At 42.1% G+C, this 16,645-nt stretch overlaps 1 protein-coding gene across 7 annotated transcripts in view; it reads left to right on the forward strand.

Annotated features, from left to right (window-relative positions):
* Positions 1-16,645, forward strand: part of TLN2 (talin 2) — a 410,032-nt gene that overhangs the window by 212,630 nt on the left and 180,757 nt on the right. For all 7 annotated transcript variants that reach the window (XM_081049585.1, XM_081049591.1, XM_081049589.1 and 4 more), the window contains 6 exons: positions 4,888-5,059; positions 6,781-6,878; positions 8,106-8,235; positions 9,025-9,177; positions 11,106-11,248; positions 12,831-12,958. In XM_081049585.1, coding sequence (XP_080905711.1) covers positions 4,924-5,059; positions 6,781-6,878; positions 8,106-8,235; positions 9,025-9,177; positions 11,106-11,248; positions 12,831-12,958 — 788 coding nt within the window. In that variant the 5' untranslated portion in view covers positions 4,888-4,923. The remainder of the gene's footprint in view (positions 1-4,887; positions 5,060-6,780; positions 6,879-8,105; positions 8,236-9,024; positions 9,178-11,105; positions 11,249-12,830; positions 12,959-16,645) is intronic.

The following is a 16,645-nucleotide window of genomic DNA, read 5'->3' on the forward strand; positions in this document are numbered from 1 at the left end:
AACATGGAAACAGCTCTGATGGCCATTCCAGAAAAAGAGTTCCAAAATTGCTTTGAGGGGTGGACTAGGTGCTGGCGTCGGTGCATAGCTTCCTAAGCGGAGTACTTCGAAGGTGACGGTAGTGATATTCAGCAGTGAGGTATGGAGCACTTTTTCTAGGATGAGTTCACAGACTTAATTGTCCAACCTCATACACAATTAGAGCAAAAATGATCCGAGTGAAAAGAGATTATGAAAAGGAAAGTAATGCATCCTTTATGAATTCATACCCTGTCTTTTAGCAAAACAAACAAACAAACAAACAAAAAATGGACTTCAGGTCTAAAAAAATAGCATACATTCAAATTGGAATAAAAGAAAAAACAAGTAACAAGGATGTGATCATAAGAGAGAGATGGATTAGACTAACAGCACTGCAAGAAACAGTACACACAATGGCTCTAACCCTTCCTGCCACCAAACCAGAAAAGGAAACCTAGTCAGCTCTTTTAGGCTACCAGCCTGGAAAGGCAGGAATTAGCAGAATGGTTGAGGATACACAAAGGTGCAAGTGAGGGCCAGTTGCAGGCAATCCCAGTGCTCTGCTGCCTGAAAATACCACAGTGGAGAGGGAGAACGAGCCTCATCACGGCATGTTGTGTGAGATGTAGGATTTTCTCCGGGCTTTAGTGAATATGGAGTGAGAATTTGCACAAGTGCTGAAAATAACGTACTCATCTTTAGTTGACATTTCTAGGTCGCACAATGCTTTAATCCTACTTTCTTCTTGCCATAGTCAGGTCACTTAATTCCAGCACGTGTCCCTTTTGCAAGGATCTCCTGTGGTGCTAGATGCAGCTCAGTGCCATGTTCCCTGTGTGATGATGGTGAAATCACTATGCACTTGGGTTTCAGACCTCACTGAGATTTTCTTATGTACGTGATGGTGTTCCTTTTGCATGATAATCATAAAAACACCTGTCTTCTACATAATTTTATAGTTTATAAAGCACTTTTTATGTACATAATCTTCATTTTAACATTCCCATGAAGGAAACCCCTGGTCTTGTTTCGTGCTTCGTGCTTGGGAACACTGAGTTGTAATAAAACAGATCGTTAAGAGGAAGAAGAATAAATTGGAGCCTTTTAGTGTTTGACCGCTGTGCAGTGCTGTTTCGCGGTGACTGCGTTGTTGTTTTTTGTGGGGTTTTTTTTTTGGTGGTTTTATATAATGTGTTCTCATGTAGTGCTATTGATGCTTTTTGGCAGTAGTTGTTTTGAGATGATACAAAAGTTGAGAACACAAACCTCATGATGAATTTCTGATGTCTCTTGTTCTGTTGAGCGTCTACCCTGAACCTAAGGGTAGTGGCTTCCATTCCAGTGAGATGTTAGGACGAGGAGGCAATGGGATCCCGTTGGAATTGTTGGGATCTGAATGTCGGTTGGCAAGCTCCTTTCAGGCGATCCAGTGGCTTCCTGCTCTCTGAAGAGCAGAAAGAGGGGAAGTAACAGGGCTCAGAGGTCCTAGGCATTGACAGGCCTGGGATTGACCCTGAACCACAGACTCCTAAGCCAGCACCCATTCCTTAAACCAGGGCATGCCCACTCCTGCCCTCTCACACAGACCCAGGCAGCAGCATGGGCCACAACCCAGAATGGAAATCAAGTGTGGTGAAGTGACCCGCTTCCAGGAAGGGCACTTAGCTGTCCAGGGACTGCCCCTATGACCATCATTGGGGGAAACCATGTCTATATGGATAATGTATAGATATGGAGTTGTCAGTAACCACGTGGTGCATATGTCTGGGTAAAAGCCTTAAAAACACAAATCAGAGCTGCCACCTATTCCTCCACCCTTTCCAGCAGACTCCTCAGAAGACAAGTTTGTACCTGCTGTGCTGCGCTCTCATTTCTCTCCTGAACCTGCTGCTCTGGCCTCACCCCTCTGCCACGCTCCTCTTATTTCAGCTGCCAGAGACCTCCAGGCTGCCAGATTCAGTTGTTGTGTCCCAGTCCTCTCTTCCCTGAACTGTGTCAGGACTTAGCACAGTTGATCTCTCCCTCCTGCTTGATACACCTTCTTCTGGCCCCATCCTCTCTCCGTTCTCCTCTGTCACCTACCACTAGCCCTCTTCGTCAGTTCCTTCTCCTTGTCCTCATTTTAGAACTTCATTCCAGGACTCAATCCTTAGCGCCCCCCTCGCCCCCACTCCGCAGATGATCTTTCTAGGCCCAAGAATTTAAATTATGATAGTAGTCCTATTCCCCTCTTATGTCTCCTGCTTTGTACTTGACTCTGCTCCACCTTTCCACTGAATATGTCCCAAAGCAACCCATTAGGGACTTGTGATCCCAAACCTGTGCCTCCGGCAGCTTCCCCCACCTCAGTCAATGGCTTCTTCATGTTTCCAGTTGTTTTGGATAGAGGTTTTCCTTCACTCTCATATTTTCTATGCTTCTCTCTTTCGCTTCTGCTTCCCAACTCTCTGGGCTTCTCTCCTGTGTTTCCCAGTCTCTGTCCTGCAGGCTCCCTGCCTCGGTCTGCTCCCTGTTTCTCCATTTGTTACTTTCCTCTCTCTCCCCTGTGTGTCTTCTGTTCCTTCTGAGCTCTGTGTTTACTGTCCTGCTGTGGTTTCATGTCGTGACTCTTGTCTTTCCCTTTGATTGAATGTCTTTCTCTGCTTGGCTACAGGGACCCTTCATTTGCTGTTCAGAAAACCCAATTATGAGCCTGGGAAGGTCAGCCCTCCTGCAGAGACACTTACACTACTTCCTGTTCCCGGGGAATGGAAGAGATTAATCATTCTCTTGGGTACATCCCATAAATGGAATCCATGGCAACATCAAGTCCCTGGCCTTCTCCACTGACTGTTACCACAAGCCATGCTCATGGGTCTCAGGGTTTCAGAAAACCCCACAATTGTCACAAATCCCAGGGGACAAACTATCCCATGGGGTGATCTACATTATAGCAAATTTGTCTCTTTAGAGTTTAAATTTTATTTCCTCAAACTTGGGAGTTGGTTGGTGAAATATGCCTGCCAAAAGAGAGTTGGGTAGAACCTGTATACATGGCTTTAAAAGTTCTTGATGTTGTAAATGGAAAATCATGAGATGTTTTGAATTCTGCCATATCACTCATCCAGCGACTGCCCAGGCTGTATGTAGAAGTTAATTCAGTTTCAGGCAGATTCCCAGTAACACTGCTATTGTTTATTGAGAAGTATATCTTAATATGTCTCAACATTTCTCAATATTACAAAATTCATTCGGAACGTAAGTAGAGGTCAGAATGACTTTACAGTTGGGTGGCCTGAGTGGTTCCTTCGTGAGAGTGTGTATACACCCTGCCCATGAACAGCAGAGCATCTGTTTTATAATGTCTTCTGTATGCAAGTGATTTAGTCACCTGTGTTAGAAAGCCAGCAATCAATCAAGCATGCTAAGAAATGGTGCCCCACTCTTTAGTCTGGGCCCTGTCAGCCTCCTGTCCTCTCTAGCTGTTGGTCACTTCTTAAGTGGGAAAGAGGCGCAAAGGGATCTGGAGCATAGCTTTATTACCTGTAGATTTTCTAATAAAAGACAAGAAAGGAGGATGAGCTTGAAATTCACATGGATTGTGTTGTGCATGCAGCTTTAGGATTCTAATACCATGTTTCCCCCAAAATAAGACCGGGTCTTATATTAAGGTTTGCTCTAAAAGACACATTATGGCTTATGTTCAGGGATGTCATCATGAAAAATCATGCTAGGACTTATTTTCCGGTTAGGTCTTATTTTCGGGGAAACACAGTAGCTACGAATTATAAAGTACCTTATTTTGTTTGCCAGGGTGACAATTAGCCAGGTAACTCTGTGTTGGTTTTCAGGTGCAGGGCAGATGCCTCTCCCTCTTGTGCCCAAGGCATGCGTTGATAGAAGTTGGCTTGGGTTGGATGTGGGGGGAGTTGGTAAGTTTTTGGCCATAGAATAGAGCAGGTAGTCAAAATAATCCAGAAGCCACCAACTTAAAGTAAATGCATTAAATTGTTGGGTTTAAATTTTTAAAAGTCATTTATGAATTAATTCAAACCTGGCCTAAACCTGGATGAGAAGCAAAAATCTATGCCAGTAATTTGCATAAAATAACAATTGAATTGGTGTTTTCTTCACTTTTAGACTCCTGAAGAGTGTGCAGCTGTCTGGCACACTGGGTGTTTAAAATCTGCCTCTCTGGTCTCATTAGTGATGGTGCTTGGCCTGGCATTGATGTCCCCTCGGTATTCAGTTCTTCCATGAATTATGCAGGACTCATATCACTGTAGCTACTTTATTTGGGGGCACATTGAGGCAGAGTAGCCAAAGTGACTTGCTCAGGTTTATAGTCCCCTAGTGGTGGAGTTGGGCCGAGAAGCCAAGTCTTCTGGTACGTGGTGTGATGGACTCTTTTGCCATGAAGAACACCTGCAAGGGCCTTGGTGATCCTTCCTCTGTCCCCAGGAGCCATGGGGGAAGGAGCCCAGGCACTGAGGATGCTGACAGAAGCATCTCAGGAGACAGCTGTAGCACCCAAGGTTCTCTGCCTCTCACCTGGAGGACCTTAGAAATCACACTCCCCGTGGACCCCTTTTAGGGAACCCCTAGTAGAGAGCAGCCTTAGAGAAGGTAGCTAGGTGAATTCTGTGCTCCCTCCTCCCAAGGGACTCTATTTACACACTATGGTAATGTTAGCCCTAAAACTATGCTGCTGTCTTATTTTAAAAATTTCAAAGCTCTAATATTTAATTTGTATTTTTATGCAAAGCATTCTCTTTCGTTGCTGTTCTATTCTCTTTTGATTTTTAAAGCTGATTCAGAGTCTAGTGTATTTTCCTCAAGACAAATAATTATTATGACAATCACGGTTTGGCTCTTTGTGTTTTCCAGACATTCTACGTGAGACTCTTCAAATCATCGAGGAAGATGGTGGCCCTGTCCTTAAAGATTTGTGTTCGCCACTGCAACGTGGTGAAGACCATGCAGTTCGAACCATCTACGGCCGTGTATGATGCGTGTCGGGTCATTCGGGAACGGGTACCCGAGGCACAAACTGGCCAAGGTAGCCATTGGTTATTCGCAGGCTTCTGAAATGTGTTTGTATGTTCTTCACTTAGAAGCAAAAAACACGGAGGCTCTGAATGGTACACATGCCGACGAGTGTGTATGTTTCAACGGAAATGTCTGAAATGTCTTCTTAGCTTGGACACTATTTGCTTCCTGTGTGTGGCTCCGTGTGATGACAATGACGACATCTGCCACTGACTGATTCAACTCATCATCATGACCTGCCCACATATCAGATTGCGCTTTACAGTTTACAAGTCACTTTTCGATACATCATCTCAATAAAGCTGCTTTAACCATTATGGGTTTTGTATATCCGGAGCCCTGTTTCACAGGCGTGAAAACTTCCCCTTGCCAGGAGACGGAAGAACTGAACTGCAGTCAGGACCCAGAGCCAGCCTCATATGCCAAGTACTTTGAAGGGATTTTATGAAGTTTATCTCAAACCTTTTTTAAAAAAAAGGCATTTGTGATATATGTTTTGTTTAACATTTGGTTAAACCACTGACCCCCATTAATCTGAATTTAAACAAAAGCCACTCATACCATTTTTCCATTTCCCTTTCCCTTTGTCTTCTCTCTACATTTCCTTCCTTTATTTAGGGATTATCTTCCTGACAAATTGGATCTCGTCCCAAATTGATAAACTTTTAGTACGAAAGTGGTATAAAACTTATGTTTTATACTTCTATGGAAGCCTACAAGTCAAATATAACATTAAGGGTAATTATTGGTGAAGTGTGGGTCTTCTTCAAAATACCTGCTTCTTATAGAACTGCTGATCTTTTGGTTGTAGCGTTACTTTATATTATTCAGAAACACTGTTATTTCTAGATTACCCAGAAATAAAATTTGCTTCCTTCCCCAACCTTACTCCAAAATCTGGTGGTTCGATCATTTCTGGTGTCTTTATGGTTACTGTTTGTCTCCCAGGTTTTTCCCCACTTTGGGTTGAATTGCTTTATAGCTTGGAAAGTATAAGCCTTTAAAGATCTGGAAGTTCTTTTTCTAAGAAACAACAGGAGCGCTGACCCTCACCTGGGTCTCTGAGGTTTCCTTGCATCATATTAAAAACAAGAGATATCCTTAGACAGGAAATGATACTGCTTTCCTCCTGCTACCACCCTTGTACTTCCTGGATCAGATAAAGGGATTTCTATGGAGAACATGGAGTTGAACTTTCCAACTTTTTTCATAATTTGGTGGCGTGAGAATGAGAGGCTTCATCTCACAGGGAACTCCTACTTATCCTTTGTAATACTGTGTTGGGACGATGGGGGGATTATTCCAAGTGAAAAGTTTTCATTGGTCCCTCTGTGCCTAAGTGGCCTTGGGCTTCGATGGTCACTTTATTAGTTTCTCCATGTCTGTCTTGTGATTCTTCATGGGTTCTTGGCCTGGTTTTTATAGCAAGTGATAAAGTATAGAGCCAAATTCAGTTAGAAAGAAATTTGGACTGCTTTGTTCTTGATGTTTTCCTAAACTTTAACAACTGCCCACTGGTTTTAGGAAACATGAACCTTGTCTGACGGTGTTGTTTTTGCATCTCAGTTGTTATTCGCCCTCATCTGCTTTGCTCCTGGTAGTGTCAAAACGAAACATTTCTCTAGTGAAGAAGACTCACATTCTTGCCAAGTCAGCGGACTCAGGGCCTGGAAGTCAGTGATGGCTTCGTCGTCACTTTGTCTTCTATTTTTCTTCCTATTTATCCTCCAGCTTCAGACTACGGGCTGTTTCTCTCTGATGAAGACCCCAGGAAAGGAATTTGGCTGGAAGCAGGCAGAACACTGGATTACTACATGTTGCGAAATGGGGTATGCCGCTGATCTCATTTTTTGTGTTTTCATCACTTGGTCTCTGAACCTTCCGTAGAAGCCAGCACAAGTATGCTTCAAAGAAAAGAAGAGGCCCTACAATTTATTTTGATTCAAGGGCATCTTAGTAGCAGTGTTGATGTAACGTACTTTGTAAGGGCTGTACAGGTAGTGATAGAAAATACCAGCAGCCAAATTCTTGAAACTCCACAGAGTAATTAAAGCAGATTGGGGTTAGTATTTAAAGCTGTTTCTACATGCCATTGTTAGAGTTGGTAGTTATGAAATAAGATAGTTTTCCTGTATGTAGGAAGTGTCCTGGTGATTGGTTATAGAACGTAATGACAGAATAGAGGGAAAAGAAAAGTATAATCCTAAAGGTAGTCAGAGATTGAATGTTAATTTGCGTTTTGCTTTTGTAAAAGAAAGTTCATATCGATGTAAGCTTAATAACTATCCATTATAGTAACAACAACAACAAAAATGGTTGTGCTATGGAAGTGGAGAGAGGTAATGAGTAAAAGGTGTTAAGTGTTCTATTTAGCTTAACCTCTGAGGTACTGGGTTTTGGTACCTGGCAAGCACATATCAGATTGGTCAGTATTCCACAAAGCAAGAGCAAAGTATGCTGTGCTAATTAATTTTCCCCTCCACAATTCTATTTTTAAGATGTATAGTAAAAAAAAGAAATCTCTATTTAAAAATAACTCCCAGGCTTATGATGCTCGATTGGTCTTGCCATGACCATGAAAATCAGTTATGCTGTGATACACCCCGACGGGGAGGAATTCTGGGGGTATTATTTATGTCCTTCGTGACACAGATATTAACAATCACTTAGAACTGTGTAAGAGATCATTGGAGAAGCACACTACTGCCTTTTTAAAAGGCAAGGAGGAATTTTCCTCCGCTCATTCTCATTACAGCAGATCATTTCCAGCCTGTCAGTAGGACCTACGTTACTTTCACTTTGCAGAGGTTAGTTTTCAGTAATTGTGAGCTATAAATAGTGTTCTTTGGGTGCAATTTCACTCTCAGATTTTTGAGAAATCTTGATGAAAACAATTATTTAGCCCTGGAGTGTCTGTGTTAGTGGCAAAAACCTCATGGACACTTTGAAGTGGGAAATCAGAGTGAGCTAGGGAAATTTCATTTTTTAAAGAAAGGTGTCCAAGTTCACAATCTAGTTGCCCACAGAGCATGAATGTTTGTGTGGTTTTGCTCTAGGATATTTTGGAATATAAAAAGAAGCAGAGACCTCAGAAAATCCGGATGCTGGATGGATCTGTGAAAACAGTGATGGTGGACGACTCTAAGACGGTTGGGGAGCTTCTGGTTACTATTTGCAGCAGGATTGGTACGTATTCACATGCCTAGGTTCCGGTTTTTGTTCTGTTTTAATCCCATGCCTCTTCCATCTTTTCACCCCCATTTGGAGCCCAGGCAATCTTGAATATGTCCTAGCACACTGATTTCTGCCAGTCCCTAGAGAGTGCAATCATTCTCCCAATCTGCAAACCCACTGACTGGTACTGGAAACACTTGAACTTCTCATTAAGTCAAAATTGAGAGCCTTTCTTTCCCTTTGAAAAGCTGAGGAATTTTCAAATTGAATGTACTGTTTCTGAAATCCTATAATTCAGTCTCCCACTCGTTGCTGGGTCTTCCACCTATTGAAGACTCAAGGGGACAGCCTATAGATGATTGCTACATAGCTTTTCTTCTCAGAGCTTCTGTGAGTCTCCTCAGAGAATAAGTCTGTTTCCTTTCTACATGAAGCCCTTCAGATATTTGAAGAAAGTAGCCTGGCCTGTCTTCATTTACTCTTCATGCAAAGGAAACCCAGTTCCTTCAGCCACTTCTCATTGGACATTTTCTTGCCTTGTTCTGCATGATCTCTACTTTGTACTTGTTTCTTGAAAATTAGGGGACTAGAACATGACATTTGGAATGTAACTGAACTCGCTAAAAATACTGCTTGTTAGCCATTGTTATTTGATGTGTGCTCCATGGGTGGCCCTCACCAGGGTAAGGCCTTTTTCTGTCCTTTGCCACCAAGGACACCTTGGAGTGTTACAGGACCCACCCTGAAAGGGGAGATACCAGTGTGTAATCACTGATCATATAACGTAATTTATATTTTTAGGAATAACAAACTATGAAGAATACTCCTTAATCCAAGAAACAATTGAAGAAAAGAAAGAGGAAGGGACGGGCACGCTAAAAAAAGACAGGACACTGTTACGAGACGAGAGGAAAATGGAGAAGTTGAAGGCTAAGCTTCACACGGATGATGACTGTAAGTGTCTGAGAGGGAAGTGTGATACGGGCACGTGGTTTCGCCACAACTCCTTTCCCATCATCTGGATGACCCAGGGCAAGGTTGTTTTTTTGTTTATTTGTTTTTTTATCTGTAAATATTTTGGTCTGTGTCATTAAAAGATTAAGACTCTTAAGGGGAAAAAAATGTAATGCCATTTCACTTCTAAAAAAGTAACCTCTTAATATCAAATATACAAATCACTTTTACATTTTCTCCACTGTTTTCCAAAAAAATTTTATTAACAGGTTGTTTGAATTGGAGTCCAAATAATGTTGAATGATAATGTTACTTACCTCTTTTAGACTTGAGGACTTCCTGCCATCTTTTATATTTTTCCTTCACATTTGTAGAGCAAAGAAACTACATAGTTATTTGTGTCGAGTTTTCTATAGTCTGGATTTTATTGATTTCATACCTGTGCTGTCATCTCACATGTTCTTCTGTCCCTTTTAATTCCTGAGATCGGGAGGCTTGATCAGATTAATGTGTCTGTGTATTTTTTAAAAATAAGGACTCCTTCATATGTGGTGTTGTGTACAGTAAGTCCTCATTTAACGTCATCGATCGATTGTGCGACTTTAAGCAAAATGACATGTCGTGAAGCAAATTTTAGCATTGGCCCAATTGGTATAAACAGGATTTAAGTTCCTGTAACATCTCATCAAGTTGTGATGAAACGACAAACGACATTATTCGAGGACCTGCTGTCCTTCTATCAGGAAGTTGTATTTGGTCGTTTCCTGTTTTCTGATGTCAACAGCCATTGATGACCACTGCCTAGATCAATTATTTCCGGAGGGGTTATAAAATGGGAATATAATTATGTCCTAGGAAAGCAATTTTCTATGGCCACACAGTTAATATTTGGAAAAGGCATTAAGTATACCCCGTGTATCCCCAATGCCTGTGCACCTGGCCGCCTGATAGTTCATGCCTTGGAGAATCTTACTTCTTGCACAGTTCACTTAGACCTTCCCAGCCTCTTTCTTTCATTGTTCTTGCTCTTGCTGTTGCATTGGGCAGATGTCATTATTGTCATGTTTATTGATCTTCAGTGAGACTTCCATTTTCTCTAACCCTTTCTCTATTCTCTTTTTTTCCTGCCTCACTTGATTTCCAGTTGCATACTTCTTTCCAAGTGAGACTTTAGTGGGCAAATCCCGAGCACTTTTATAATGTGCACGATAGTCTCCCAGGTAATATAGGAGATCAGGCCAATCTCACAGGTCCCCTGTGCTAACGTTGCATATAAACTAACGAGGCTTGCAATAAATACTCACAACGTATGTGTTAAGCCCCGGGAGGAGGGTAGGGACTGAGAGCTGTGAAAAGTGTACAGGACTAATCAATTCCTATGCACCTGGATGTCGGCCAGGCGTTTTCTGAACGAGAGAGATTCAAGCTGGGCCATGGGCAGGGTTCTACCATCCTCCACCCCTGAGTGTCCTGTTCTCCCACAATTACTTTCATTTTTCTCCTCTTTTCTACTTAAGGTCAGTGGTAACTCATTATGCCCAGTTTATGAATTATTTCACCCGATGAGACTGAAATATCCACTCTGGACTTAAAGGGAAACGCTAACTTGGTTATCTTGGCAAAGCACCGATTTCCTTATTTCTTTTAACCCCCAGAGGGAAGGGGCATATTATAAATTCATAATGGGGCTTTAACTAACTTTAGGAATGGCTGGGAATTTCTTCTCATTTGCTTTTCAGTGTGTCATCGGGTACATGGTAGCACATGTGAAATTACTTTGCAAAGTTAAACCCTATTCTAACGTAAGTACCCGTATCTGAATATCGGCATTATAGACATCCGTATCTGTATCATACTGCTGTTTTGCTAAATCCCCTTGAACTAAGAGGAAAAATAAGCACAGCTCTTTCATCTGTCTTGTGTTGCAGTAAATTGGCTGGATCACAGCCGAACGTTCAGAGAACAAGGAGTAGATGAAAACGAAACGTTGCTGCTTAGACGGAAGTTCTTTTACTCGGATCAGAATGTAGACTCGAGAGACCCTGTGCAGTTGAACTTGCTCTATGTTCAGGTACCGTACGTGATACTTAGCCATTGAGGTTGACGAGAGTTCAGGAAGCCCCTGGTTGTGACTGGTGCTGAGTGGAAGCTGGGCTCTGGCTTCCATCGTGTGTGGGGCATGCAGTTCCGAGCGGGGCACTGCTCCTGGGTTCCTCACACATGTTTGGTTGTGGTGCAGGCTGCTGTTTGATAGGAGCTGCTGGCCACCCAGAGGGAACTGGTGGCCGGTATGGTCCCTCTCTGCCTGGCTTTGAGACTCTTAAACGGTTCTCCACTTCAAATGCACTAAAGTTTTTTTAGCATCTTAGAATACAAACGAATATTGGTCAGGAAATCAGTACTTCTTATTAACTGAGTGATAATTCTCTCAATAACCTTTTTCTTTACCATTAGCTAATTGTTTAAACTCAACAAGTCATTTAACTTATCTGACTTGTATTTTCCCAATATATAAGATGTGGGCTTTGTGTTAGATAGTCCCCAAGATTCCTTTTGTCTCAAGGAAAACATCCATGTTCCCCCCTTCGCACTTCTCTCATTCTTTCTTTTCCTCCTTCCCTTCCTCTTCCGTTTATCTACCTATGTGCCCACAGAAAAAAAATGCAGCCACAGCATTACCTGTGTTTGTAAATGAAGTTTTATTGGAACAGTGCTCATTCGTTGACATATTACACATTGTAAATCCCCTTATGCACCACATGACTGCTCTCATGTTCCAGTGCAAGGGTTCAGTTGCTCTGACAGATAGCCTGGCCCACATGGTCTGATATGATTCCTATCAGGCCTTTTACAGGAAAAGTTTGCTGATTCTTTAGTCAGTAGATGGAGGGAGGGCTAGGAGAAAAGAGGCTGGAAGGCCAGAAGGAAGGGAGATACCAGGGCAATAAGAAGTGCTTGTTTGTTTTAAGGCTCAGAGCCACAGCTCAGAGTGTCCATCTGAGAGTGATGGAGGGGTCATTTAACTAGAGAAAGAAAAGACAGAAAGAAAAGGAATAAATAACAGTAGCAGTGATGGGTCAAGGACTGGGAGAAGAACTTCAGTGAGTTCCTGATTCTAGCACTGTATCTCTGCTTGTCATTTCCCCGAAATGTCGGCAGTATTGAGTTCCTGTGTCTGACTGTCTCTCCCCCCTCCTCTCCCTTATTTATCTTGGGATGGCAATTGAGTTGATTCTACTTCTAGATAATTCTTCTGTTCGCTTTATAATTTAGCGTCATAAAAAGTATATTGTATCTGTATTTTCCCACCTCTATGAATCTAGTCATTTCACAAGGATTTCCCTTTGCCTCTATTTTTCACGATCTATTTCTACCTCCCTAGATTATACTCAAGCGTTAGTTTTAATATACTGGACACTGCTGATGCTGTCCATCTATAGGCAATTTGGGGCAAAGACTTGTTTGCTTTTTGCCTTACTCCTACTGTGCTACAGTGACTCACAAGAGTCCTGAATGTGGGTTGGCTGTGGGTTAGCTGGCATGTTTCCCCTTGCTCCACAGAGAGGGTGTACCCAGGTACAGGAATGTGTCAATAGATAGAATGTGTCCTCCGCCCAAGCTCCTGATGCTTTTTGCTTCCTCCTATGTTTCAGGCTCGGGACGATATACTGAATGGCTCCCACCCTGTGTCCTTCGAGAAGGCTTGTGAGTTTGGTGGATTTCAAGCCCAGATACAATTTGGACCTCATGTGGAGCACAAACACAAACCCGGATTCCTAGAGTAAACAACCTTTTGGTGTTTTTTTCTCTTCTCTCCTCTTCTTTTCTTTTCACTTTTTTTTTTTTTTTTTTGAGCTGGCTACATAAAATACATACCGTAGTTTCAACCAATAGTGAGATTGTTAGCTTTACTCAGTTGAGTATGTGATCAGTTGGTGTACCTTGGAGAAAGTGAGTCCTGGATGGTCAGTGGTGGATGACTGTGAAGGTTATCTGGTCCACGTTCAGGCGCCTGTGATTTCCTGTAGACCACAGAATCTATCGCACCCCCACCGAGCTACATTGTCTGTCTAGTCTGTCCTCAGATATCTCGGGTTGAGGAACTCATGTCCTCCATTTTCTGAAATCTCTGACTGTAAAAACGTTCCTTCTTCATACCAGGCCAAATTTTGTCATCTTTCGTTTCTTTTTAAGACTCCTATATGAGAAAAGCAGAGTATAAAAGACAGAGCTTCACATTCTTTGTTACAATCTTATGAATTCTTTGTTGCTCCGAAAGGATAACATACACATTAAATACTTGCTCTGCTCTTTTCACCCATCTGGTCTTTGCTTCTTGTATAAAATGGTGTGGGTATGTTTTTCTGGCTCAATACTCAGAGAGTGAAGAGAAAGCGAACCCCACAGACTCACCCTGACCCCACAGAACATGGGCATTTGGGTTGCTTTCCTAGAAATAACCAGCAGGACAAGCCCAGCGATACATTGGCTGCTGTTAGAGGTGATCTTCTCTGTTTGATGTGGGCTTCTTCAAGGGTTTTGTATGTTTCTTCCTCTGGTAACATTCCTTTTCTTTTATCTGTCATCCTCCCCCCCTTTTCTGTCTCTCTTCTGTTTCCTCTTCAGGTAGATGAAACATTTGGCTGAGCCAGAAAAAGAAAAAAAATCACTTCAGAGGGTCTTGACAACATCAATACCATGCTGTCACCTAGAATGCAACTTATAGAGGCTTTGGAAATGGGGACCTGCCACTGATGTTGACTGGGGGTGGGCAGGTGTCAGGTTTCCTGCAGGATATACCAATGTGAGATGTGTTGAGTAGGTCATCCATTCTGTTGTGTCCAAGGGTATTGAGAGGAGAGGAGAACATAAATACGTATTTGGCTGTGACCCCACTTGCACTTTGGTGGAAAGTAATATGGACCAGCGTATGCCCTGGTGTAGGAAGAAAACTTGACTTTTCTGCTAGTGGCAGAGAATACCTGGCCAACATGCTGTTGGGTCTAAACTGAGTTATTTCAAAAGAACGCTACTCTTGGATTAGTGAATCCCATGGAGTTTTTCCAGTATGAAGCTTTGTCTTACACTATACCATACCATACAGTGACCTTGAGAATAGCTTTGAACAGGTCCTGTCACTTCTTTGTTCTATAGTCTCTGAATGAGTCGTATGGTCACATGTTCCTGAGGGCCCATTTGTACCCAGTTGGTTTGGCTTGCTTCCTGCAGGAGCTGCGGGACTCTTGCCTTTCTCTCTGTTCTATGACAACCCAGACGTCTTATGAAAGACCATGTGCACACCATCTTTTAGTAGTTTCCATTCCCCCGTTTAAACCTCACAGCTGGTTCCTCAGATACATTTGGTGTCATAAACCTGTGGATTTTGGCCATGGAAATTGATAGGTAAACTCTAAGAACTCATTAGGCCCTGAAGGAAACAACATCTTTTGTTTCTGTATGTTTCTTTAAGTGACTGATGAAGAACAGGAGAAGATGGAGAAAAGATTTATGAACCAGAAGTTTTTAAATAAGACATTTGCCCGTTTTCAGGCTTTCTTAACTACAAGTCTGTGGGGCCCTGATGAGAAGGTGATCTAAGTGTAGCCATTCACTGGGTGCCTAAAATGGTGATGTTCCCCTAGTCATTTCATTAATGCCTTTCTGCAGAGTTTTGGGACAGCTAATTCTCCGGGCGCCCATGGGAATTAAGAAAGCAGTGTATTTTATGTGACAGATGTGGAAGAGTCGCGAAGAGGAATAGTGGCTTGCTCGGTTACATAGAATTTTTCTGCTAGTAGCTTCTGACTACTCACACTGGGTCCTGTCATTTAGAAAGGGAATCCTACTTTCAAAGTTGTCCCTTTTGCTGGTCTCCCTATATGCAGCAAAATGAGGAAAGTACTTTAAAACGTGATTACAAGGTCTTTGGGTCTCATTCTGAGTGTCGCAGGTGGTGCCAACTACATGGGGAATGTTTTTGTACCGCGAACTGCTTGTGTGTGGGGGTCACAGACACTCTCAGCACATTGGTATTGGTCTTAGTGTTCTGTGATTACTAGACCTGTGGCATGCTGCGTACGACGCTCCATTAAAGATGTCCCTTCTCTTAATGATCTGCAGTAGCCAACGTTAAACACTTGTATTTAGTCAGTTTTCTGAATACTGAGATTACGAAGTCTGACAGTTAAGTTCACGAACTTGTTGCGACAATGTTGCTAACCTTTTTTGATATCAGAAGGATTATTCATTATGAATTTGTACCAAGTGGACAGTTCACCAAGTTTACTATTGGAAGTGCTGAAAGGCAGTGTGAAAAAGTTAGACAACCTGAACTTTTCGCCAACAATTCATGGCTCTTGCATCACGACAATGCACCAGCTCACACGGCACTGTCTGTGAGGGAGTTTTTAGCCAGTAAACAAACAACTGCATTGGAGCACCCTCCCTACTCACCTGATCTGGCCCCAATGACTTCTTTCTTTACCCAAAGATAAAGGAAATACTGAAAAGAAGACATTTTGATGACATTCAGGACATCAATACAGCGACAGCTCTGATGGCCCTTCCAGAAAAAGAGTTCCAAAATTGCTTTGAAGGGTGGACTAGGCACTGGTGTTGGTGCATAGCTTCCCAAGGGGCGTACTTCTAAGGTGACTATAGTGATATTCAGCAGTGAGATATGTAGCATTTTTTCCAGGATGAGTTCGCAAACTTAATTGTCCGACCTTATATAGCATGAAACTCATGCCTTTAGCGGTATGTGTATCCTTACTAAGATTCCAAATGAAAGCAAGCTTATTATGCCCGGTGGCAATTATTTTTCCTTTTGAATTTGATTTACTTTTTAATTAGACCAAACCTAGTCTAGGTAATGAGGCATTTTCTTTTAATGTAGATGTTTAATTGCACACATTATTGCACGTATCATACAAGTAAAACTTCCTGAGAATGTTTGTCTCCTTTTAATTAAAACAAAACAGTAAGGCCACGTTTCCCTGATTGTACGATGGATAGTAGGAGCCTGTTCAGAGATAATATGCCTGGGCTGTCCCCAGTGACTGGATGGGCCATGTTTGCCAGGCTTTATATTTTTCCCCATCTAGCTTTCATATGTACTATCTGCTTGAACAATTCAGAGTTAAAAGATAAATAAATAAATTAGTGAGATGGTTGGACTTGTCACAGAGCCAGGCCGAGATTGCGCCCACATAGCTTCTAGGTGACGTATGTTTAGCAAGCACATTTCTTTTAATTTTTTGAAAATTTGTTTAACTTTTTTGTTCAGTCAGCATACCATGGATATTTTTATAAGATTCTTTTGCACCTCTCTTTAGGCCCTTTAATGATTTCTGGACTCAATACCACCTTGGTGAAGGTATTATTTCGAATAACTAAAATCAGAGACAAAAAGATTTTTCAGAGTTTTCATGGATTTAAGGATTATTTATTGTCCCCTGTCTGCTCTATA

This window comes from Rhinolophus hipposideros, assembly GCF_964194185.1.
Source record: "Rhinolophus hipposideros genome assembly, chromosome: 5".
NCBI classification, from domain to species: Eukaryota; Metazoa; Chordata; class Mammalia; order Chiroptera; family Rhinolophidae; genus Rhinolophus; species Rhinolophus hipposideros.